Below are 24153 nucleotides of genomic sequence, written 5' to 3'. Positions count from 1 at the left end.
CTGTCATGACTTCCTCCCCTGTGAATCTCTTTATCTCAAAATAGAATTTACAAACGATACCTTCAATTATTTGGTGCATATATTCCAGTTATGGTCTGCCTCTACAGTTTTTACCCTCTAAAACTCACTCTAGTACCATGGAAGCTAAACCCAAATGTCTTAAAACATATTATATTTTCCCATCCCTTCTTTTTGTTGCTGTTTTACACATATTTCTATCCAGGCTTACTTTGCGAAGAACCTCATTTCTTATCAGTCACTCTAATTTTCAGCATCTTTCTACAGTACCAAATCTTAAACACTTTGATTCTCTTCTTCTCAACTCCCTTTACACATCAATATCATGATGAATGTACTCTCACACTTAGTTTCTTTCCACCTTCTGCTCGTGGTGGCAGCATGTGTACTTTAATTATGTTGTTTGTGCTGGTTTGCTGTCAATTCTGATGAGAATTATTCTATCACTTAATTGTTTAAAGTAACTCACTCTCTGTTCTATCTTCTTATTCATAACAAATCACACTATAGTTCTAGTATTTTCTGCTGCTGTAGATACTGTCCTATAAGGATACTGTCCTATAAGGAGCAGTTAAATGAAAATGAGACAGATGGAAAAATAGGAATTAAGCTGTTGTTATTTCAAAAGCAATCACCGCAACAATTATTACATTTATTCTGCTGTGAGACAAGCCAGTGAATGGCTCTATGAGTAATGTTTGGGGTTGACTATGGAACCATGATTGCACCCAGGTGTTCATCTTTCCTCATGAAATATCGAAATCGAATGGGGATAGATTGGGACTGAAAGGAGGATGTGTAAAGATTTCTCAGCAGAACTTTTGCAGTGTGGTCACAACAATCCTGGCAACTACACTGCAAAAGTTTAGCTGGGAAGCCCTTACAGACTCAATCTCTCCCCATGCAATTTCCATATTTTTAGAGCCTTGAAGAACGACATTCATGGCCATCAATTTGCTTCAAACAAAAGTATGCACACCTGGGTACAATCATTGTTCTGTAGGCAACCAAAAACATTTTTCCATTAAGTAAAACTTACTAACAGTTATGGCAATTATTGTTGAAGTAATAAACAGTTTACTTATTATGTTTCCGTTTGTCTCATTTTCATCTGACTGCCCCTTGTATGTACATCTGACCAGGAATCTTGTTTCCATTTCACTTCACTGATCCCCACTATGCCTAGACAGAGTCTGCATTTCCATTTTTGGATTTTCTAGCTTTTATAGCACATCCAAACCTCTAACATTCAATGCTCTGACTCTTAGGATGTTACCATCTCGTTGGTTATTCCATCTTATTCTTGTTGTCACCTCCTCCTTGTCAGTCTCCTCCAAGGGTTCCAAATGGGGGGGGGGGGGGGGATTAGCCAGGAATCTACTGTCACAGGAGAAATCATCATGACACTTTTTCAAATTACAGGTCACATGTCCTGTGGATGCACATTAAGTATCTTTAATACAGATGTTTCCAATACATTCTGCATCCTCATGCCGTTGATCATTGCAGATTCTTCTGCCAGTTAGGGGCAGTTTCCCAATCCGAAGGCAAGAGAGTGACCTGAGCATCTTTCCACTCTTCTGCCCCCATTGACAAGGGTGTTGGCAGAACTAGGGAGACAACTTATGCCAGTAGTTTTCTGCTGTCAAAGAAGCTACCCCTACAATATAGTGAACATTAGAAATGAGATTAATGCCAATGGAAAGTTATGTAATAAGAAGTTATGAATGAAATTACATCACATTCCAGAGAACTGCAAGCACATGTGAAATGGAAATTGTCTTAAATAGTGTTTGATTTCAGTTTCAATAATTTTTATGGGGAATATTCCAGAGACTTACTAACCAGGATAAAAATAGTTTTGCAAAAACAATTGTGTGTGAGGGTGGACTGGAGTACTGTTAAGTTGAAATTGTTGTCTAATGAACAATTACTTTAATTACAATTGCTTTTGGTTTATTATTAAATATTACTCATGGTATTGTATTAACTATTAAATTACAACAAAAAATGCTTCAAAGTAAAGTAAAAGATTGGAAAGGGGATATGGGACAACTAATAAGCAAACTGCCATAGCTCTCAACATTCCCCAACTAAATAATTTCCAGTGGTCTTTAATTACACAAACATTCTAATACAGCTAGAGAAGGAGAGGTGTTAAAAACTGCAACATTTCAAGATACCTCATTCTAATCATTATATTATCCTCATAAAAGAATGGACCGTATTAACAAGTTAACTTTAGGTGAATCTCCTTCATGCTCAACAATTTCTTGAGGGTCCTGAGATTCCCATATGTGTATGTTAACTTTACTGCTAACATGAAATGTTGCTTCGTCAGTGCAAATTAAGTGCAACAAAATCAGTCATCTGCCATGTGTTCTAACACCCTTTAAAACCAACATGAAGAGTTTGCACTAGTTGTTGTCTGATCTCTGAACAAATGTCACCTTAACATCTGCACAGACAGCCATATGGAGAACAAAGTTCTCTGCATGCACTCTGAATAGACTGATGGACTCCACTCAAAACTTTGCTCAATGCTCTCTGCTCTTCCATCAGAAGAGCAAGGTCAATGCAGATTCTTATTTTTACAGACATCCTGTCTTTTCAAACTGCTGATACCAATTATTAATGTTTTTCACTATAAGCAGAACAACCCCAAAATGCTGATGGAAAACATACAGGGCCACAATCACTAGGTCACACCTGTTCAACTTCAGCGCACAAGAAGCCTTCTGTTGAAGTGCTGTCATTGTGCTCCAGACTTGGGTTACAAAAATGATCCTGTACAGCATGTCATCTAGCAGCAATGCTTTCAAACTCTTGGCTAAACCAATTCTATCACCACACATCTCCTTCCCAGAATACCCATTGTGTCAGAATTTAGATGCTTTGTAATTGGATCGTAAAGAACTTATGACAACACAGCAAAAGAAGTATGGTTATATGAATATTTTGCAATTTGTTTCTTTTGTAGCAAGTGTCCACCAATAAATACAAATTATTAAAATAATTTTTGGAACATACTGCATTTCTGTACTTCATCCTGACTCACTGGGACAATCTGTAACCTATCAATGTTCACACATAAAACTTTTGTAAATTCTACTCAATTCTCTCTCCTCCAATTTATTACTGTCAAAAATAAGGTAGAGTCAGGAGCAGTAGATAACTCAACACACTGTTTCATCTAGTGACCCCCCCCCCCCCCCCCCCACACACACACACACACTTCTTATAATGTGATATACTGTTTCTCAAGTAAAGCCTCCCAACATACAACATCTTTAAACAAATACTGCAAACTGTTATATCCTAGCCAGTAATGCCAACCGAGCCCGCTGCCAAAACGGTTGGCAGCATCAAAGTCGGACGCCGTCCGCATAAGCAGCGCCAGCGATACAGGAAATCGCCGCAAGTCTGCGCGCGCCACCGCTGGCTTCTGGCTTCTTAAGCGCTGGAGTCGCGAGCGCTAGGACAGTTCTGGATTCGCCGCTCAGTTGTAGACTCGCCACCGAATTGTGTACCTGCTAGTCAGTTGTGTGTTCATCGCAGCAGAGTTGTTGTTTGTCGTCAGCCGACGCTGACCTAGCTGCTCCGACTCGAACTAGACAGATTTCTGTAGACCATGTTCACCACTGTGTTCTGTATCGTCGTTAATAAAGATAAGTACCGACTTTCATTTAATCCGGGTGTTTGGGTTTTCATCTTTCTGTTCACTGTTCCAGCGGACCGGTCGGCCCGCTATTAAAAGTGTGGCGGTGACTTCGTAGGCCGTTTCTACAGCGAAGTGTTGTCGCTACGAAGGCCGTCAAAAACTGGCGATGAGGACTTCCGAACTCGTGTGCAGGGCTGGTTTAACTTGTTTCTTGAGATAGAATTTTGGGGGCTGGTTTAATTTGTGTTCACTATGTCTGCCGAATTACAACAGTTGATCTTGTTACAGAGTCAGCAAATACAAAGTCTGGTGGAAGCAATCGCCAAACAAGCGGCTAATCCACCACCACACAAGGAACAAGCACAGGCAGCACCGCCTTTTCGTGCTTTTGAGGCATCACGAGAAGAATGGCAAGAATATTTCGCGCAGTTGCAGGCGCACATGTCAGTCTACAAAATCACAGGTAATGAGCGGCAGCTTTATTTAATTTCCACTGCAGGCGTGGAAGTCTATAGACTACTTTGTAAGTTGTTCCCGGAATCCAAGCCAGAAGCTTTAGACTATGACGTTGTTGTTAACAAGCTTGCTGAGTATTTCGAGTCGCGAGTTCATGTGGCAGCAGCCAGATTCAAGTTCTTCAGATTAAAGAAACTGCCACATCAATCTAATAAACAGTGGTTAACAGATTTACGGGGCCTCACCTGTCAGTGCCGATTTAATTGTGTGTGTGGAGCTTCCTACAGTGATGTCATGTTACGAGACGCTATTACTCAAAACATTGCAGATTCTCGTATTCGTGCTGCTATCTTAAAGTTGCCTGACCCGTCCTTGGAGACTGTGATGAACATTATTGAAGCCCAAGATACTTTTGACTATGCTGAGTGTGAGTTAGATCAGCCATGTATTTTTCAAATTGCCTGTGCTAAGCAAGTTATGTCACGCCCGTGGCCCCACTGGCAGAGTCAGACTGTAAACACTAGCCGGCCGCATCATGTTAAACACATTCGTCAGCCGCGTGTGCAAAATGATAGAGTTAAGTCTTGCCCTAAGTGTGTTCTTGCTCATCCTCGTGAACGTTGCCCGTTAAGAAACGCGGTTTGTCACTTTTGTCAAAGGAAAGGACACATCCAGACTGTTTGTTTGCGTAAACGCAAGAACAATTCTGGTGCTGCCCAGCCCATGGATATTCATGTTCTTCAAAGCCAGCCCGCCCAGGAGGTCGGGTTTAAAGACTCTTCCACGGTTCGTGTGGGTAATAAACTTGTTCACAATAAGCCACCCACCCAGCCCTCTGCTATGCGACCCGAGCGTAATTCAAACGCTGTGAAAAGTAATGTACAGACTGCAAGTGAAGCGGGAGTTGTTGTTCCACCCGCCCAACCCACGAGTTGTCGTAAGCAGCGAACATGCGCTAAACGCGCTGATTTTGTGTCTTCCGCCTCCGCTGCACTGATCCAGAGGCAGTGTAATAAACTATTTGTGAAGCTACGCATCCAGGATAAGACCTTCAATTTTCAATTAGACACTGGTGCGTCTGTGACTCTCATAAATAGTGCTACGTATGCGGCTATCGGCCGCCCTAAACTTTCAGCGGCAAAACATTCTTTGGCTACTTATAGTGGCGAACACATTCCTGTGTTAGGTGTATGTAGCGTGCCAGCCACATTCCGGGGCAACACAAAAACAGTTTCATTCACAGTGCTCCGCGCTACAGACAGTGTAAACATTTTCGGATTAGACTGTTTTGACTTGTTTGGCCTGTCTATCCAAGACAATGTGTTGCAAATTAATTCTGTTGTTGTTCCTCAAGACAGCATAACCGATTTGTGTAAACAATACAGTGACATATTTAAAGACGAACTAGGTTGTGCTGCGAACTTTGCCGCTCATATTACGTTAAAAGATAATGCTCAGCCTTGATTTTTTCGTGCTCGTCCAGTGCCTCACGCCCTCCGGGCACCTGTAGAAGATGAACTTCGTCGTTGGCAAAACAACGGTGTTATTCAACCCGTTTCAGCGAGCCAGTGGGCTTCTCCCTTAGTTATTATAAAGAAACCGTCTGGCAAGTTACGTTTGTGTGCTGATTTTAAGTCGACAGTTAATCCTCAGACTGTCACTGATTCTTTTCCTTTAGACCGGACGAGCTGATGGATAAGTTAGGGGAAGCTCGTTTCTTTTCCAAAATTGATCTCCGTGAAGCATATTTGCAATTGCCCCTCGACGAGCAATCACAACAGTATTTTGTCATAAACACGTCGTTGGGGTTGTTCCGTTTTCTGCGTTTGCCTTTTGGTTGTGCGTCAGCTCCAGCTGTTTTTCAGCGTTTTTTGTCACAACTTCTGGCTAATGTGCCATCGTGTTGCAACTATTTAGACGATATCGTTGTGTCCGGTCGGACGCCTGCTGAACATTTCCGTAATTTGGAGTGTTTGTTTACAGTGTTGTCTCAGGCAGGCCTACGTTGCAACATCGATAAATGTTCATTTTTCCTTACGGAGATGGAGTATCTGGGACATGTTATTAATGCTCAAGGCATTCATCCCTCCCAGTCACATTTAGCAGCTATTCGTCATTTGCCCGCCCCTCGCAATCTGCATGAATTGCAAGCAGTTCTTGGCAAATTGACATATTATATTAGGTTTATACCTAATGCATCACAGATTGCTGCACCGTTGCATCGTCTCCGCCGTAAGAATGTTCCGTTTGTGTGGTCAGCTGATTGCCAATCAGCCTTTCAGCAGCTTAAAGAGGCTTTATTGAATGATCGTTGTCTGGTCCATTACGACCCTAACAAGCCTCTGGTGTTAGCTTGTGATGCTTCTTCTTTCGGCCTCGGTGCTGTGTTGTCTCACCGAGTCGGTAACACCGAACGTCCTATTGCGTTCGCATCTAAATTGTTAAACAAAGCTCAGTGTAATTATAGCCAATTGGACAAGGAAGTGTTGGCTATTGTGTTCGGTGTCACAAAATTCCATCACTACCTCTATGGTAGACCATTCTATTTAATAACAGATCACAAGCCCCTGACGTCACTGTTTCATCCGTCTAAACCAGTTCCTCAGCGGACAGCTCAGAGACTACAACGTTGGGCTCTTTTGTTATCACAATACCAGTATGAGATACTGTATCGCCCTACAGCTCAGCATGCAAACGCTGACGCGCTTTCTCGATTGCTGATTGCTGCGGATGAGGTCTTCGATTCCTCTGACGACTCTTGCCATCAGATTGACGCCGATGAGCATCAATCCCTCCGGGATTTTCCGATTGATTATCATCAGGTGGCACGTGAGACAGCTACGGATCCTCATCTGAGTTTACTATTACGTTTTGTTCAACGTGGTTGGCCGTCCAAGGCAAAGGACATATCGGATCCTGTGGTTCGTCGCTATTATCCGCAACGTCATCTGTTGTCTGTTTCGCACGGAGTTTTGCTGTTACGCACCGAGAATGACCAGCTTCGTGTAGTGGTTCCCCAAGTGCTCCAATCCGAGGTCCTCGACTTGTTGCATCAAGGTCATTGGGGAGTGGTCCGCACCAAGCAGCTAGCCCGCCGTCATTGTACATGGATCGGCATTGATAAGCAGATTACGCGGATGTCTACAGATTGTTCGACGTGTGCCGAACACCAAGTTGCTCCGCCTCAACGCTATTTTGAGTGGGCACGCCCTGCCGGTCCCTGGCAGCGAGTACATATTGATTTCGCTGGCCCATATTGGCATTCTCGTTGGCTCATCGTGATAGATGCATTTAGTAATTTTCCGTTTGTTGTGCCCATGCAGTCTACAACGTCTGCACAAACTATACAGGCGTTGACTTCAATTTTTTGTATTGAGGGTCTTCCAGAAGTTTTAGTGTCTGACAATGGTCCACAATTTACCTCTGCTGAATTTGAAGGTTTTTGTTCTGCCAATGGCATTCGCCATGTTCTTACTCCGCCGTTCCACCCTCAATCGAATGGTGCAGCGGAATGTTTTGTACGCACATTCAAGGATCATATGGACCGCCTTCGTGCTACGCACTCTCGTCAGCAGGCCCTCATCACGTTCCTGTCGTCGTACCGGACCACGCCACGTGACAGCCCTTCGCCTGCGGAGCTTCTCCACGACCGTCGTCATCGCACCCTACTACGGTTGTTGCACCCCCCGGATCGACCCGCCGCTTCTGAGCATCGCACGCGTTTTCAGCGCAACGACGCCGTTTTTTTCAGAGTTTATCACGGTCGCCGTCGTTGGGAACGTGGTACCGTGATAAGTGTCCAGGGTCGCGGTTTTTATACTGTCCAAGGTGCTACTGGGGTGCACAGGAGGCATCAGAACCAGTTGCGCCGCGCTGGCCGCCCGGATTCTGCCGCTCGTTCTTTGTCCACAGATTTGGTCCGCGGCGGGTTCCAGCCGCGCCTTCCGACTTCGCTGCCGCCCCCAGGGCAGCAGCAGCAGCCGTCGCCGCTACCACGCCGACAGCCCGTCCCGTTGATGCCTCCCGCGCAGCTTCATGCGGGAGCGCCCCGGGTGGTCGCTCCGGCGCCTGCGGTCCCTCTTCAGTCGCCACCGCCTTCGGAGCTGATGGACGTCGACCCCTCAGCCGGGCCGCCTTCCCAAGCGGTGGCTGTGCAGCCTGTACTGCAGCCGCTTTCCTTGGGCACCCCCAAGGAGTCTGACACCGCAGCGCCTTGTCCGGCGCCCACTCAGCAGCCGTCGACGCAGCGTCAGGAGACGCTGCCCCTCTTCGTGGGTCCCGATGCCCCGTCGCGTCCAGTACCAGAAGCTGCGCCCGTGGTCACAGGCGTGCACCCTGACCTCGGTTTTCAGTCGGTGTTTCCCGAGGCCCCCCGCAGCCAATGCTGGGGTGTGGACCGGGGACTGCCACCGACAACAGTCTCCGCCCTGGTCTCTTCTGCTACGTCTGCGGCCAGGCCCCTCCCCCGCCGTCGACGCTCGCCACGTCATTATTCAACGACGGTGCGGCGATTTGGGGGGGAGGAGTGTTATATCCTAGCCAGTAATGCCAACCGAGCCCGCTGCCAAAAAGGTTGGCAGCATCAAAGTCCGGACGCCGTCCGCATAAGCAGCGCCAGCGATACAGGAAATCGCCGCAAGTCTGCGCGCGCCACCGCTGGCTTCTGGCTTCTTAAGCGCTGGAGTCGCGAGCGCTAGGACAGTTCTGGATTCGCCGCTCAGTTGTAGACTCACCACCGAATTGTGTACTTGCTAGTCAGTTGTGTGTTCATCGCAGCAGAGTTGTTGTTTGTCGTCAGCCGACGCTGACCTAGCCGCTCCGACTCGAACTAGACAGATTTCTGTAGACCATGTTCACCACTGTGTTCTGTATCGTCGTTAATAAAGATAAGTACCGACTTTCATTTAATCCGAGTGTTTGGGTTTTCATCTTTCTGTTCACTGTTCCAGCGGACCGGTCGGCCCGCTATTAAAAGTGTGGCGGTGACTTCGTAGGCCGTTTCTACAACGAAGTGTTGTCACTACGAAGGCCGTCACAAAACAAACATCATGCTCAAATGCTTCTAACAAGCCAAAGACAATACCAGCTACTGATATTTTGTTGCTCTACTGGTTACTGCGTTAAAAAATGGTACATTCTGTGCAGCGGATATTTAATTCTTAATTGAATTTTGGTAGGTCTGCAAAACTCTGTATTATAGTGCACCTTCAGTCAGTTACAATTTCTGTCTTTGGACCATGCAACACTATAGTTAAGACTGTCAGTATGTATACTGTGTGGTGATGTATCACAAGTGTGATAAAGTACTGCAACTATATGTAGAGAACACACCAGTTAAACATATAAATTCTAAGGTAATTTTTCTATGTGTACAACATACCTTTCTTTTTTTATCAACAGTTTTCAGGCCAGCAGCTTCACATACTCTATTAATGCATTCCCTGGTAACAGAACGTCAAACTTGGTAACAGTTACTTTCACACTAAACACCAACAACACATAATACGAAATGATTTATAAGACACATATGAGAACAGAAAGCATCAAAAGTTGAAAATTTGCATTAAAAGGGACAAAAGGTGTATTTCGCTGCAAGAGCTATCAGAAAAGTAACATTTATGTGCTGCAAGTAAAATATTGGAACAATTAAAAAGGAAATTTACTTAGAAAAATCTTTTGTGTGTATGTGTGTGTGTGTGTGTGTGTGTGTGTGTGTGTGGCATTGAACGGTGAGGTCATTAGTGCCCTTACACTTATCAAATGAAACAAATGTGGAGATATACTAAAATTGTTGGACACTCGTGCACTCAAAATGACCATACAGTCACTCTATCTCGCATGCACTACAATCAATTACGAGAGAAAGCAGCTATACATGAAATTAAAAAACAGAAACAAAACACAGAAGAGCTAAAAGAAAGGACAGAGAAATGTGACTGGCTGACCACTTACAAAAAACTTGGGTAAGCCAGTCACCCTGTTGACACATAAAAATCTTTTTAAAAATGTCGGTCAATTCACAAAACTTTAAAACTCTAACCACACTTGTTGGAACATTGTTTATAATAGAGGACAGATCTGTCGGCAAACTCGCCACAGTCTGCTGGTCAGCAAATAAAATGCAGTCCAATAAAATGTGGCGCACAGTGATCTGCATGCCTCAAGCACTACACATTGGACGATCCTCTTGTCGGAGTAAGAGTCTGTGTGTCACGGGGCAGTGGCCTATGCAAAGATTAGTAAGATGGACCTTGCCCCATCAACGTGGCTAGAAGGAAGTATGTGACAGCCAAGTTGTAGGTTTACTAAATGGAGTTTGTTGTCAGTTACTTCCAGTTACTCATCTTCCCAGCAACGCATGACCTTGTACCTCAACAACGAGGTGATAGCATGCAGGGAGATGGCATACCGAAATACCTGAGGATCACGACATGCCTCCTTGGCTGCTTGATCCGCCCTTTCATTCTGCCACAATTCCCATGTGCCCACGTACCCAGCAGAAAGACAGCTGCTATCCCAGTCATTGTAGCTGGAGGTGGGCATCCTGGATATTCAGAATGACTTTATCTGCTGGGTACAAACTTTGGAGAGAGTAATGGGAGCTCAGAGAATCTGAGCCGACAAGAAATTTAGCACTGGAAGAATGTCTTATCTGCTTCAGTGCCCACAAGATCACATATAATTCTATGTCAAAGATAGTTAATTTCTGAGGCAGTTGGACCTTGAGGACACAGCCCGGGAAAACAACATGGCATCTGTAAAGACACTTACATAGCTGCAGTGCACATATAAAATGTCTGTAAATATCGAATTAAAAAAACAGAAGCAGGGGTGCAAACTCTCCTATACTGCACTAAATCTAAAATGACACTGGCCCTCTGCAGTAACCAGGGTGACAGATGGTTAAAACCCTAGATTTGGGGTTGTACTTGCTCCACACCAAGTGATTCCAGTACACGCTGCACGCGGATCCCCAACGGCAGCATGGCTCGTGAACGAATACAGAAAAGGCATTCCAGAGTTGGACAAAAAACAGTATGGTGTGGGGGTGAAGTTAGAGCTGAGAGGATCTTATATGCCTGATGCACCACAAGGAGCTGCTGCCGGATGGTAAGTGGCAGTTCCCACACCTCAGCACAGAGCCGGGGTGTGGGACTGGTCCTATAAGCACATGTGGCGAGCCGAATCCCCTGATGGTGGACAGCATTTATGATCTTCAAATATGAAGGCCTCGCTGATCCCCACACAGTGCACCCATAGTCCAGCCCTACAGAACTGGAGCAGACACGCCCTGTTCGCTCCCCAAGACCTGTGGTTATGGCACTTTAAGGTATTCAGTGCCTTGAGGGTTCTAACTTTTAGGTCCCTCAGGCATGGCAACCATGACAATTTCTAGTAGAAAATGAGGCCCAGAAACTGCAATGAGTATCTAAAATGTAGGGTGGTGTCCCCCATATGCAAGTCAAGCAAATTAAAAAAAAAAATTTCGAGAATGATTAAAATGAACGCACACATACGCACGTGCAAACGCACGCACTTTTCTGCAGAACACTGAAAACCCATCTTTGCAGCCCACTCCTCTAACCCCCGCACTGTAAGTTGCAACTGATAGCTTGCTGTTGCAACACTGGAGGAGGAGCAGAAAACAGCAAAATGCTAATAATAATAAATATTGGTCTATTATATAATTTTTCTAAAGATATTATTTCTTGGTAATTAATTGCATCATTAATATTTATAGTTTTGGTATTTTTGAAGTAATCTACAAATATTATTCTATTTAAAATAATTAATGTTGATGTAATGAAGATTCGCATTGTTAAAGTAACAATTACAGTAATCAATTTAGGTTGAAATATTTCATTTGATGCACTTCTTGTGATATACATAAATAGGACTAATATACCACCAAGAAATGTTAAAAATAGGATATGGGACAATCAATAACTTTCCATTATTGTTCCTGTTATTAATCCAACAAGAAAAGTTTCAATATTAATGAAAAGTATTATTGATATTGGATGTCTTAATAAAATTAATATTTATTACATTTGATAGTGATACAATTATTATTTTAATCATTTCAGGGGATAGTTTATTAAAATATCAGTTTTGGGAAGCTTTTCCACCCTTTAAATTTTAAAAGTGGGGTCTAGACTTATTTCCTGTTTACAAGACCAACTTTTTTTTAAAACTATTAAAACTAATGTTTATATTTTCTATTTTTACTTATTTATTATTTTATTTTGGTGGTGTTTATGTTTCTTCTTCTAAGGGCAAACATTTATTGATGGTTTTGTTGAGATTAGAGTATACTGCTCTTTCTTTATTTATACTGATTATTATTTTTCTTATTGAATTTGATTATGATTATTTTTCCCTGTTATTTTTTCTAGTTTTTTCCGTTTGTGGGGGAGCTTTAGGTCTTTCTGTTTTGGTTTCAATGATTCGGTCTCATGTTAATGATTTTTTAAATTCTTTTGGTTTGTCTTTACATTAAAATATTTATTCATGACTTTTTTTAATCGCTCTCTGTTTATTAAATAATTGTTGATGGTTGGTTCATTCTTTGATGTTTCTGTCAAGTTTTGTTTTTATGATTTGTGTACATTCATATGCTGATTTGAATATAATTAGATATTATTTTGGTGTTGATTATTTTTCTTTCAGTTTAATTTTATTAAGTTTTTGGATGTGTTCATTAATAATTACTGCTAGAGTTTCAGTTTATTTAACTTCATACCATTCCATTTTTTTTTATTTTTATGGTTTTGATTTTAATAATTATACTTTATTGTTCATTTGCTAGATTAAGTCTTTTAAGGCTAGATGGGTCCCTACTTTACTTTTAATTTTGGGAATTTTGGGTTGGGGATATCAAGCTGAGCATCTAAAGGCTGGGGTTTATTTGACTTTTTATACTTTGGTTGCTAGATTGCCTTTATTGTTAGTTTTATTCAATGTTTATGATTTTGTTAAAACTTTATATTTTCCTTTGTTGTTTGATTTTGGTTCTTATTATTTCATGTTTTATATTTTTATGATTTCGACTTTTTTGGTTAAGATACCTATGTTTTTGGTTCATCTATGACTTCCTAAGGCTCATGTAGAGGCCTCTATTTCTGGTAGAATGATTCTTGTGGGTGTTTTGTTGAAGTTAGGTGGTTACGGTATTTTCTGTGTGATAAAGGTTATTTCTTACTTGGGTTTAAAGTTTAATTATTTCTGGTTACCTTTAGGATTGGCTGGTGATGTTATTGTTCAATTTATTTGTTTTTGTCAGGTTGATTTAAAGTCTTTAATTGCTTATTCTTCTGTTGTTCATATAAGAATGGTTATTGGTGGTTTAATAACCATGAATTGAGGAGGCTGTATAGGTTCACTTTCTTTAGTGGTTGGTCATGGTTTATGCTCTTATGGTTCGTTTTGTTTATCTAATATTATTTATGGGTGTTTAGGTAGATGAAGATTATTAATTAACAAGGGTATAACTAATTTAATACCTAGAATGGCTTTGTGGTGATGCCTTCTGAGATCATCACATATGACTGCTCCTCCATCAATAAATTCTGTAGGTGAGTTGAGATTGTTAAATAATAGATTTGTCTCTTGATCACCTTTTAGATTTTTGGTCCTTATTTTTTTAAACTTTTTTTCGAGCTGTTCATTTATAAAAAATCTTATTCTCAGCATAGTAATTATTATTCTGGGGTTTATACTTGTTCTCTTGGTTATTTTCAGGAGTATCATCTCTTACTTTTACACTGATTGCCTTTAAATATTTTTTGTTTAAAGGGTGAATGTTTCTTTGTTTAAACTGCTTAAGTATTTTAATTAAAACTATTGTTTTGTGGGATCAATGATATGAAGTTTTTCATCTTAGGCTGTGTATTTGTTTTCTATTTGTTCTCTGAGCTTTTTTTCCTTTAATTTTTTTCGAGAAATATATTTTTATTTTGGGTATTTATTATTTAATAATTGATTATAGAGTTTTTATAGAATGAGAACTTTTTAATTTAAATGTTTCTATGGTTGTGATGACTTTAATTTTGGATTGAATATCTCTTATTTTTATGTCTTTTGTTACATGCGTTTATTAGGTTGAGATGGTTTGGGATTCGTTTCTTATTGTTTAGTTATTTATTATCAGAATGTAAAGTCTTATAGTGCTGGTATATTAACTGCTTTATGTAATCGGATTGGTAATGTCGCTATTTTAATTTCTATTGCTTGAATATTAAATTTTGGTGGTTGGAATTATATTTGTTACTATGACTTTATTTCGAGTTCTTTTGAAATAAAGCTTATTACTATACTAATTGTGCTGGCTGCTACAACTAAGAGATCTCAGATTCCTTTTTCTTCTTTGCTTCCTGCTGCTATGGCTGCTCCTACTCCTGTTTCTGTTTTGGTTCATTCTTATCCTCTTGTTATTGCGAGGGTTTATTTATTAAATCGTTTTAGTCCAATATTAGAGACTTATAATTGTGGTTGATTTTAACTTTTGATTGGTTGTATAAGGGGCATTTTAAAAGAAACGAGCCAGAGGCATAATTACATAAACTAGTACCTGTACGTTAGAAGTATTGACCCTGGCTGTTGAGACACTTGTCCCACTGTGACACAAGGTGGTGAATGGTTGTTTCATAAAATTTCCGGGGCTGCAATGTTAACCAGTTCCGCAGGTACAGTTGGACATCGTCGTCTGAGGTGAATTGTTTGCCCCTATGCTGACGTTCTTCTTTGACCAAGGCCCCCTTCTGATTCACTTCCTGCAGCACAGGGCTACAGTGAATGCCCAGCGTTACTCACAAACCTTGACCACATTTCGCCAAGCGATAAAATCAAAACGACCAGGCAATCTGACCCATGGGATCATTCTACTCCACGACAATGCAAAGCCTCATACAGCCAACACAGTCATGGCACACCTGCAGAAGTTCAAATGGGAGGTTCTCTGCCACTCTCCATACAGTCTGGGCCTCTCTACCTGTGATTACAGCCATTTTTGGTCCCCTTAAAAAGGCTATGAGGGGCAAACAATTCACCTAGGGTGACGACGTCCAGTTGTATGTGTGGAACTGATTAATATCGCAGCCCCGGGAATTTTATGAGACAGCCGTTCACCACCTTGTGTCACAGTGGGACAAGTGTCTCAACAGCCAGGGTCAATAGTTCTAACATACAGGTACTGGTTTCTGTAGTTATTCCTCCGGCTTGTTTCTTTTTGAACACCCCTTATATAATTATATTTATGGTTGGTTTTGGAGCTAATTTTGAGTTTGATTTGAAAAAGATTATTGCTCTTTCTACTTTGACAACTTGGTTTAATAATTAGTATTTTGGCTATAGGTTATCCAAAGCTTTCTTTCTTTCATTTGTTAGCTCATGCTTTATTTAAGGTGTTATTATTTATGTGTGCAGGTTCAATAATTCATAATTTAAAGGATTCTCAGGATATTCATTTTATGGATTCTGTTGTTAATTTTATGCCTTTAACTTCTGTTTGTTTTAATGTTTCTAGTTTGTCTTTGTGTGGTATATCTTTTTTGGCTGGTTTTTATTCAAAGGATTTAATTCTTGAGATGGTTTGTTTAAGATGAATTAACTGTTTGATTTTTTCCTTTATTTTTTTTTCTCTACAGGTTTAACGGTTTCTTATTCTTTTCATTTGTTTTATTATTCAATAGCTAGGGATAATGATTTTTATTCAAGATTTTCTTTTGATGATAGAGATTACTACATTTCATTTGGTATAATTGCTTTATTATTTGTTGCTGTTTTTGGTGGTAATCCTGTCTTGATTAATTTTTCCTATTCCTCATGCGATTGCCTTACATTATTATTTGAAATGTTTAACAATTAGGTGCTTATTTGGGTTATCTTATTTCTAAGTTTGATTTCTCTCATAATATATTATTAGGACTCCTTACCGTAGACACAGTAGTAAAGGAGTTTTGCTATTTGGGGAGCAAAATAAGTGATGATGGTCGAAGTAGAGAGGATATAAAATGTAGACTGGGAATAGCAAGGAAAGCGTTTCTGAAGAAGAAAAATTTGTTAACATCGAGTATTGATTTAAAGTGTCAGGAAGTCGTTTCTGAAAGTATTTGTATGGCGTGTAGCCATGTATGGAAGTGAAACATGGACGATAAATAGTTTGGACAAGAAGAGAATAGAAGCTTTCGAAATGTGGTGCTACAGAAGAATGCTGAAGATTAGATGGGTAGATCACATAACTAATGAGGAGGTATTGAATAGAATTGGGGAGAAGAGGAGCTTGTGGCACAACTTGACTAGAAGAAGGGATTGATTGGTAGGACATGTTCTGAGGCATCAAGGGATCACCAATTTAGCATTGGAGGGCAGCGTGGGGGGTAAAAATCGTAGAGGGAGACCAAGAAATGAATACACCAAGCAGATTCAGAAGGATGTAGGTTGCAGTAGGTACTGGGAGATAAAGAAGCTTGCACAGGATAGAGTAGCATGGAGAGCTGCATCAAACCAGTCTCAGGACTGAAGACAACAACAACCGTAGACACAATACCATTTATGGTTATGGCAAATAAGGTAACACTTAAAACACTGCCCTGAGGCTGCTAAAAACAATCTGACAGTGAGGCACCAACTTGGGTCCGAAAAAACCATTTAGACAGGAAAGGGGAAGGTGGCCACGAAAGCCCCATTGATGCAGTTGCGCAAAAATACAGTGTCTCCTAGTAGTATCGCACGCCTTACTGACCTGTCGAAGACTGTACTGATACAGTGATGGCTGCATCGGGAAGACTGCTGAACAGCTGCCTCTAGTAGGGTCAGGTTATCAACAGTGGACTGAAATCTCTGGAAACCACACTGAACGTGGTAAGAAGTTGTCTGGTCTCTAACAACCAGACCAGACCAGACGACAGTTAACCATTTGCCCCAGGATCTTTCCTACACAGCTCGTTAAGGTGATACTCCTGTAACTACTGGGAGATGTACTTTCAAGGTTTCAGGAGAGGTATCAGAACCGCCTCCCTCCATGAGTTGGGGTAGTTGCCTGTCTGCCATATATGATTAAAACATTTGAGGTGGTTTTCCTTTGATGCCACTGGCACACGTCGAAGCATGCAGTACCAGATTTGGTCGTGACCAGGTGCAGTATCACGAGTCTCAGACAGTGCCGTTTCGAACTCCCTAGTTTTTGCAAAATGTTTGCCCAGCGCCTGAGCGATGTCTCTGGGCATCGTTTGGAGATACCACTGTTTCAGCACTGCTGCTATTGGTTAACAGCTGCATTTACCAGTAATCCTCCTGATGGCTTCCAATACTTTTGTAGAACAAGTGGAATGGTTAATGGACTCCAGGAATGCTTGCCATGATGTTTTTTGCTCTCCTTAATGACACATTGAGCCTTGGCTCTCATGGCTCAAAAGGCAGTGAGGTTGTCCACAGTAGGGTGGCATTTAGACCTTTGAAGGGCCACATGTCTGCCTCAGATGGCTGAATGGCACTCTTCTGTCCACCAAGGTACAGGTCGCCTCCTAAGAGGACTGAAAGACAGTTATAGAGACGTCAGCATGATGGATCACACAAGTTATGTGGTCCACCCATTCCTGGATGCTGTCGTGGTGTTCAAACACAGCCGATTGGCCCAGTTAGCACTGCCAGTCATCCATGATGGTGGCTTCTCTTCCACCATTCAGTAGGTGACTGAGGATTGGGAAGTGGTCATTAGAATGAAAGTCGTCTATGATCCCCTGGTGAACAGTGTTGGCGAGGGCTGGAGAGCAGAGAGAGAGATCGATGACCGAGAATGACCCAGTAGCAGTGCAGAAATGAGTGGGAGTACCAGTGTTGGGATGCACAGCTACAGAGATGTCAGGAGGCTCTCCAAAATCCAACCCCGAGGGCAAGTAGAGGTCGAGCCCCACAGGACATGATAGGCATTGAAGTCTCCTAGGAGGAGAAATGGTTGAGAGAGTTGTTCCATAAGATCTGTGAGAGCTTCAGAGTCTACTGCATCCAGTGGTGATAAATACAGAGAGCAAACAGTAAGCCTCCAACCTGCATGAATTCCATCTGCTACTGCTTGCAGGTCAGTAGCCAGGGCGAGAGCAGAAGAATGGTGTGCATTAGAGACAAATCCTTCGACCCCTCCTTTGGCTCTATCCCTCAAGTAGGCCATCCTTGTGATACAGCTTATAGCCCCATAGCACAGGGACATCGGTATGGATAAAATGTGTTTGTTTTAAACACAAGCACAAGGGGTGTGCCTGTGCTAAGAATTTCAGTTCCTCCACATGAGTCCTGAACCCATTCAAGTTCCACTGTAGCATGGGAGACATGCCATTGATGTGGTTTTAATTTACCCTTATCTTTGCACTGGGGAGGTGAACCACTTTTAGAGCGAGGGTGAGTGGAGGGGATGCCTGGACGACTGTGCCTTGGACAGCTTGTGACCTCAACGTCGGGATCCTTTCCGTGCACTCTGTCCCGTCGAGGATGAGGGCGAAAGGGGGCACTGAGAGGCACTATGTGTGCCTTCTGGATGCTCACTGTGGATTTGTTGTTCATCTTTTCTGTTGCAGCTGCCTGGATTACTTTGTCCTTAATCTTTTTTTCTTGGGGTGTACATGTGCAAGTACAGGTGCTTGTGGTGGATACAGGCACACTAGATGTGCCTGCGTTGAAGTGTCCACCTTGGGAATAGGTTTCTGCACTATGAAAGAAAATGAGGTGGCAGAGACGGGGTTTCATTGCATTATATTCCTTTTTGTCTTCAGCATAGGGGATCCACTTGGTCACTAATTTCCCGTATTTTGTGTTCCTCAGCAAAAACAGGGCAGCCTCGGCTCCAGACTGGGTGGTTCGCAGAGCAGTTTACATAGATCACTGGAGATGGGCAGTCAGTCACAGCATCATGAGCTGCTTTCCTGCACTCTCCACAGATCACTTTACCTCATAGTTGTATGGCTGAAACACTGGCATTTATAGCACCACATAAGGTTTGGTATGTAAGGCCGAACATTAAGTGAAAAGAACTGGAGCTGAGAAAGGTGTGCCTCTCAAAAGCGATATCATATTTACCCAGTGTCTGAGATTTCTTAAGAAGTTCCACCTGCTTTGACCTGTTAGTTTCGACCAATAATGAGCCATTACGTAGTCGTTTTGTAGATTTTAAAGTGTCAGCAAGGCCTTCCACACCCTTATGGATATTGAAGGGGGACACTTTTTCAAATGTCCCATCCTTCCTCTTAATCACCAAAAATTCATTATTATTCACAACTCCATGAGCTCTGTTACTGAAGTCCAAAGTATTATTAATACCAGGAGGACTAGCCTCTCTGATTCTCTTGGATGATTGGGAGTGAATACTCCCAGGCAGTACACCCTTCCCGCTGGGGGGAGAAGAAGATGATTTCGAGCATTTCATCCCGGTCCCACAAGCAGCTAGGGAAATAAGCATCCACTCAAACAGAGCCTTGCATGCCTGAGTAAGCCTTATATAACTGAGGTGTGGCAGGTTACCCAGAGGTTGCCCACTAATGACTGTTCCATGCAACCCATAAGTGTGCAGCACACCTCAAGATTATTTTTAATTTAATTTTTTTTGAGGTTCATTCTGTTCTCGCGATCCGGGGGGAGCAAGTCAAGATCCCTGGTCCCTGAGACACACAATGTTCCACCACCGTGCCACATGGTGGTCGCTGAAGCATGCCCAGAGTTTACAGTGATGGGGGACTGGCAGCACTTACTAGTGCCCAGCTCAGGAATGCTGGGGTTACCATGCCCTTACCCAGCACGTGAATGCTGAGACCCTGAGGGCGCATTTTCTGGATAAATTCTTCCATATAAGAATGCACTAAGCTCATGGCAGCAATAAATCCTTTGTCTGTATCCAAATGTTCAAAGCTAAGCCAGTTTTCACATGCATGAAGAGGCGGAAATCCCTTTGAGCAATGATCAGGGTGTGCAACAATGTTAAAAAATGTCTGTGTCGAACTGATGCAAAAATGTTGGTGTTTGCTGTGCAGATGTGGCTAGGTATTGTGTAAAAACATGGAACCAATAATGAAGGAATGACAAGACTTTTTCGAAGGCTAATCCCATTTTCAGAAAATGAAACTATATACTGCAGAACTGTATTTCCATATTAAATAAAATTTACAAAATCAATTCCTTTTGCTTTCCAAAAATACACAGTAGTCAATGTCTCTGGCTGACAGAGTGGCCCCAAGTGTAATTTGCAGAAACAACCTCATGCTAATCAGTAAATAAAGTATACTTCACCTGCCTATTTGCAAGTTATTTGACCATACAATTTATAATAATAAATGATCTAAATCATGATGGAGGCACCAATACTGCCATTTCTTTGAGACACGTTTCATGATTCACTGGACCTATATTTTGCCAATTAAATAGTCAACTGAAGGAGACATGAATCGTCAGCAAACAATCAAGTTTTGGTGACTCTCATCGAAGTAAGAATGGTCCATCACAGTTGGTCTGACTCAGAACCTATAACTACTTACATAGCAATGTGTTCCATATTTTATTGCTTATAATGGACACAAAGAGTGCGTTCATAAAATTGAGATATTTGTGATGAGAGATCACACAGCTTCTATTACTTTTCTTCTTATTCTTTTTTGATTATTAGGAAGCTTATTTGGTACTATCATTTCTGAAATATATCAATTTCTCATTCAGATCTGTTAATTAATTTATGGGTCTGAAATTATTATTATTATTATCTTTACTTTCTCAGACGTTAAGTCTGGTGAGGAATGGAGTGACGCGGACCTTTATCAAGCGTCACTTCCTTTTTGCTGTACGGTATATGTTATATTGCATTTAGGAACTTTCGGGTAATTGAACATGTATCAATAATTACGGATTTCTGTAATTGTATATATATGTTTGGATGTAGCTGTATTGCATTGATGTATTGGTGGATATTGTGTGGTATGACTCCTGTAGTTGATAGTATAATTGGTATGATGTCAACTTTATCCTGATGCCACATGTCCTTGACTTCCTCAGCCAGTTGGATGTATTTTTCAATTTTTTCTCCTGTTTTCTTTTGTATATTTGTTGTATTGGGTATGGATATTTCGATTAGTTGTGTTAATTTCTTCTTTTTATTGGTGAGTATGATGTCAGGTTTGTTATGTGGCGTTGTTTTATCTGTTATAATGGTTCTGTTCCAGTATAATTTGTATTCATCATTCTCCAGTACATTTTGTGGTGCATACTTGTATGTAGGAACGTGTTGTTTTATAAGTTTATGTTGTAAGGCAAGCTGTTGATGTATTATTTTTGCGACATTGTCATGTCTTCTGGGGTATTCTGTATTTGCTAGTATTGTACATCCGCTTGTGATGTGATCTACTGTTTCTATTTGTTGTTTACAAAGTCTGCATTTATCTGTTGTGGTATTGGGATCTTTAATAATATGCTTGCTGAAATACCTGGTGTTTATTGTTTGATCCTGTATTGCAATCATGAATCCTTCTGTCTCACTGTATATATTGCCTTTTCTTAGCCATGTGTTGGATGCGTCTTGCTCGATGTGTGGCTGTGTTAGATGATATGGGTGCTTGCCATGAAGTGTTTTCTTTTTCCAATTTGCTTTCTTCGTATCTGTTGATGTTATGTGATCTAAAGGGTTGTAGAAGTGGTTATGAAATTGCAGTGGTGTAGCCGATGTATTTATATGAGTGATTGCCTTGTGTATTTTGCTAGTTTCTGCTCGTTCTAGAAAGAATTTTCTTAAATTGTCTACCTGTCCATAATGTAGGTTTTTTATGTCGATAAATCCCCTTCCTCCTTCCTTTCTGCTTAATGTGAATCTTTCTGTTGCTGAATGTATGTGATGTATTCTATATTTGTGGCATTGTGATCGTGTAAGTGTATTGAGTGCTTCCAGGTCTGTGTTACTCCATTTCACTACTCCAAATGAGTAGGTCAATATTGGTATGGCGTAAGTATTTATAGCTTTTGTCTTGTTTCTTGCTGTCAGTTCTGTTTTCAGTATTTTTGTTAGTCTTTGTCTATATTTTTCTTTTAGTTCTTCTTTAATATTTGTATTATCTATTCCTATTTTTTGCCTGTATCCTAGATATTTATAGGCATCCGTTTTTTCCATCGCTTCTATGCAGTCGCTGTTATCCAATATGTAATCTTCTTGTTTAGTGTGTTTTCCCTTGACTATGCTATTTTTCTTACATTTGTCTGTTCCAAAAGCCATACTTATATCATTGCTGAATCCTTCTGTTATCTTTAGTAATTGGTTGAGTTGTTGATTGGTTGCTGCCAGTAGTTTTAGATCATCCATGTATAGCAAATGTGTGATTTTGTGTGGGTATGTTCCAGTAATATTGTATCCATAATTTGTATTGTTTAGCATGTTGGATAGTGGGTTCAGAGCAAGGCAGAACCAGAAAGGACTTAATGAGTCTCCTTGGTATATTCCACGCTTAATCTGTATTGGCTGTGATGTGATATTATTAGAGTTTGTTTGGATATTAAGTGTGGTTTTCCAGTTTTTCATAACTATGTTTAGGAACTGCATCAATTTAGGATCTACTTTGTATATTTCCAATATCTGTAGTAACCATGAGTGGGGTACACTATCAAAAGCTTTTTGGTAATCAATGTATGCGTAGTGTAGTGACCTTTGTTTAGTTTTAGCTTGATATGTCACCTCTGCATCTATTATCAGTTGCTCTTTACATCCTCGTGCTCCTTTGCAACAGCCTTTTTGTTCTTCATTTATAATTTTGTTCTGTGTTGTATGTGTCATTAATTTCTGTGTAATGACTGAAGTTAATATTTTGTAGATTGTTGGTAGGCATGTTATGGGGCGATATTTAGCTGGGTTTGCTGTGTCTGCTTGATCTTTAGGTTTCAGATAGGTTATTCCATGTGTAAGTGTATCAGGGAATGTGTATGGGTCTGCAATGTAACTGTTAAATAATTTAGTTAGATGTGAATGTGTTGAGGTGAACTTCTTTAGCCAGAAATTTGCTATTTTATCATTTCCAGGGGCTTTCCAATTGTGCGTAGAATTAATTGCTCGGGTGACTTCATGTTGCAAAATTATCACTTCAGGCATTTGTGGTATCATCTTGTATGAGTCTGTTTCTGCTTGTATCCACCGTGCATGCCTGTTATGTTGTACCGGGTTTGACCATATGTTGCTCCAGAAGTGTTCCATGTCTGTTATGTTTGGTGGATTGTCTATTTTAATGTGTGTGTTATCTATTGTCTGGTAAAATTTCTTTTGGTTTGTGTTGAATGTTTGGTTTTGTTTCCTTCTATTTTCACTTTTTTTGTATCTTCTAAGTCGTTTGGCCAATGCTTGTAACTTCTGCTTCTTTTCATCTAATTGCTCCATTGCTTCTTGTTGTGAGATTTTACCTAACCTTTTTCGTTTTTTGTCTGATATTTCATTTCTTATAAATTGTGTTAGCTGTCCGATGTCTTTTCTCAGTTTTTCTATTCTGATCTGTAGCCTGTGTTGCCATGCTGGTTTTGTGGGTTTCTTCTGTGTGTTGGTTGGTTCTGATCTCTGCCTAGTGTGTATATTTAGTGTAGTGAGTGCTCCTACATAAACCAGTAGTTGTAACTCTTCCATTGTTGTATTTTCATTTATTTTGTTGTGTATGATTGTGTTGATAGTTGTTATTGTTGTTTCGACTTGTGGGTTATTTGGTGGTCTATGCAAGAATGGTCTAATGTCTGTATTTGTGTCTTTGTATTCTATATATGTCAGCTGAAATTTCTCTTCTATATCTAACATGTGTGTCACTTCGTGTTCTATTTGTGCTTGTTCTGGTGGCTGTCTTAAGATGTCGTTTTCCTCTGATTGTTTAATTGATGTGTGTTGTTCTTTGTTTGTTTGCTCTGGGATGTTTGAGTCCATTACTGTATTTTCTTCTTCTTCTTCTTCTGATTGCACATTATTTTGTTCTAGTATTTGTTGTACTTGTTGTTTGATGTTTTCTAATTCTGACTGGGGTATCCTGTTA

At 41.0% G+C, this 24153-nt stretch overlaps 1 protein-coding gene across 3 annotated transcripts in view; it reads right to left on the bottom strand.

Annotated features, from left to right (window-relative positions):
- Positions 1-24153, bottom strand: part of LOC126263694 (SHC-transforming protein 1) — a 99163-nt gene that overhangs the window by 53749 nt on the left and 21261 nt on the right. For all 3 annotated transcript variants that reach the window (XM_049960819.1, XM_049960820.1, XM_049960821.1), the window contains exon 4: positions 9516-9576. In XM_049960819.1, coding sequence (XP_049816776.1) covers positions 9516-9576 — 61 coding nt within the window. The remainder of the gene's footprint in view (positions 1-9515; positions 9577-24153) is intronic.

Source organism: Schistocerca nitens, chromosome 6 (assembly GCF_023898315.1).
Source record: "Schistocerca nitens isolate TAMUIC-IGC-003100 chromosome 6, iqSchNite1.1, whole genome shotgun sequence".
Classification (NCBI taxonomy): domain Eukaryota; kingdom Metazoa; phylum Arthropoda; class Insecta; order Orthoptera; family Acrididae; genus Schistocerca; species Schistocerca nitens.
This window is presented reverse-complemented; position numbering and strand designations above follow the sequence as displayed.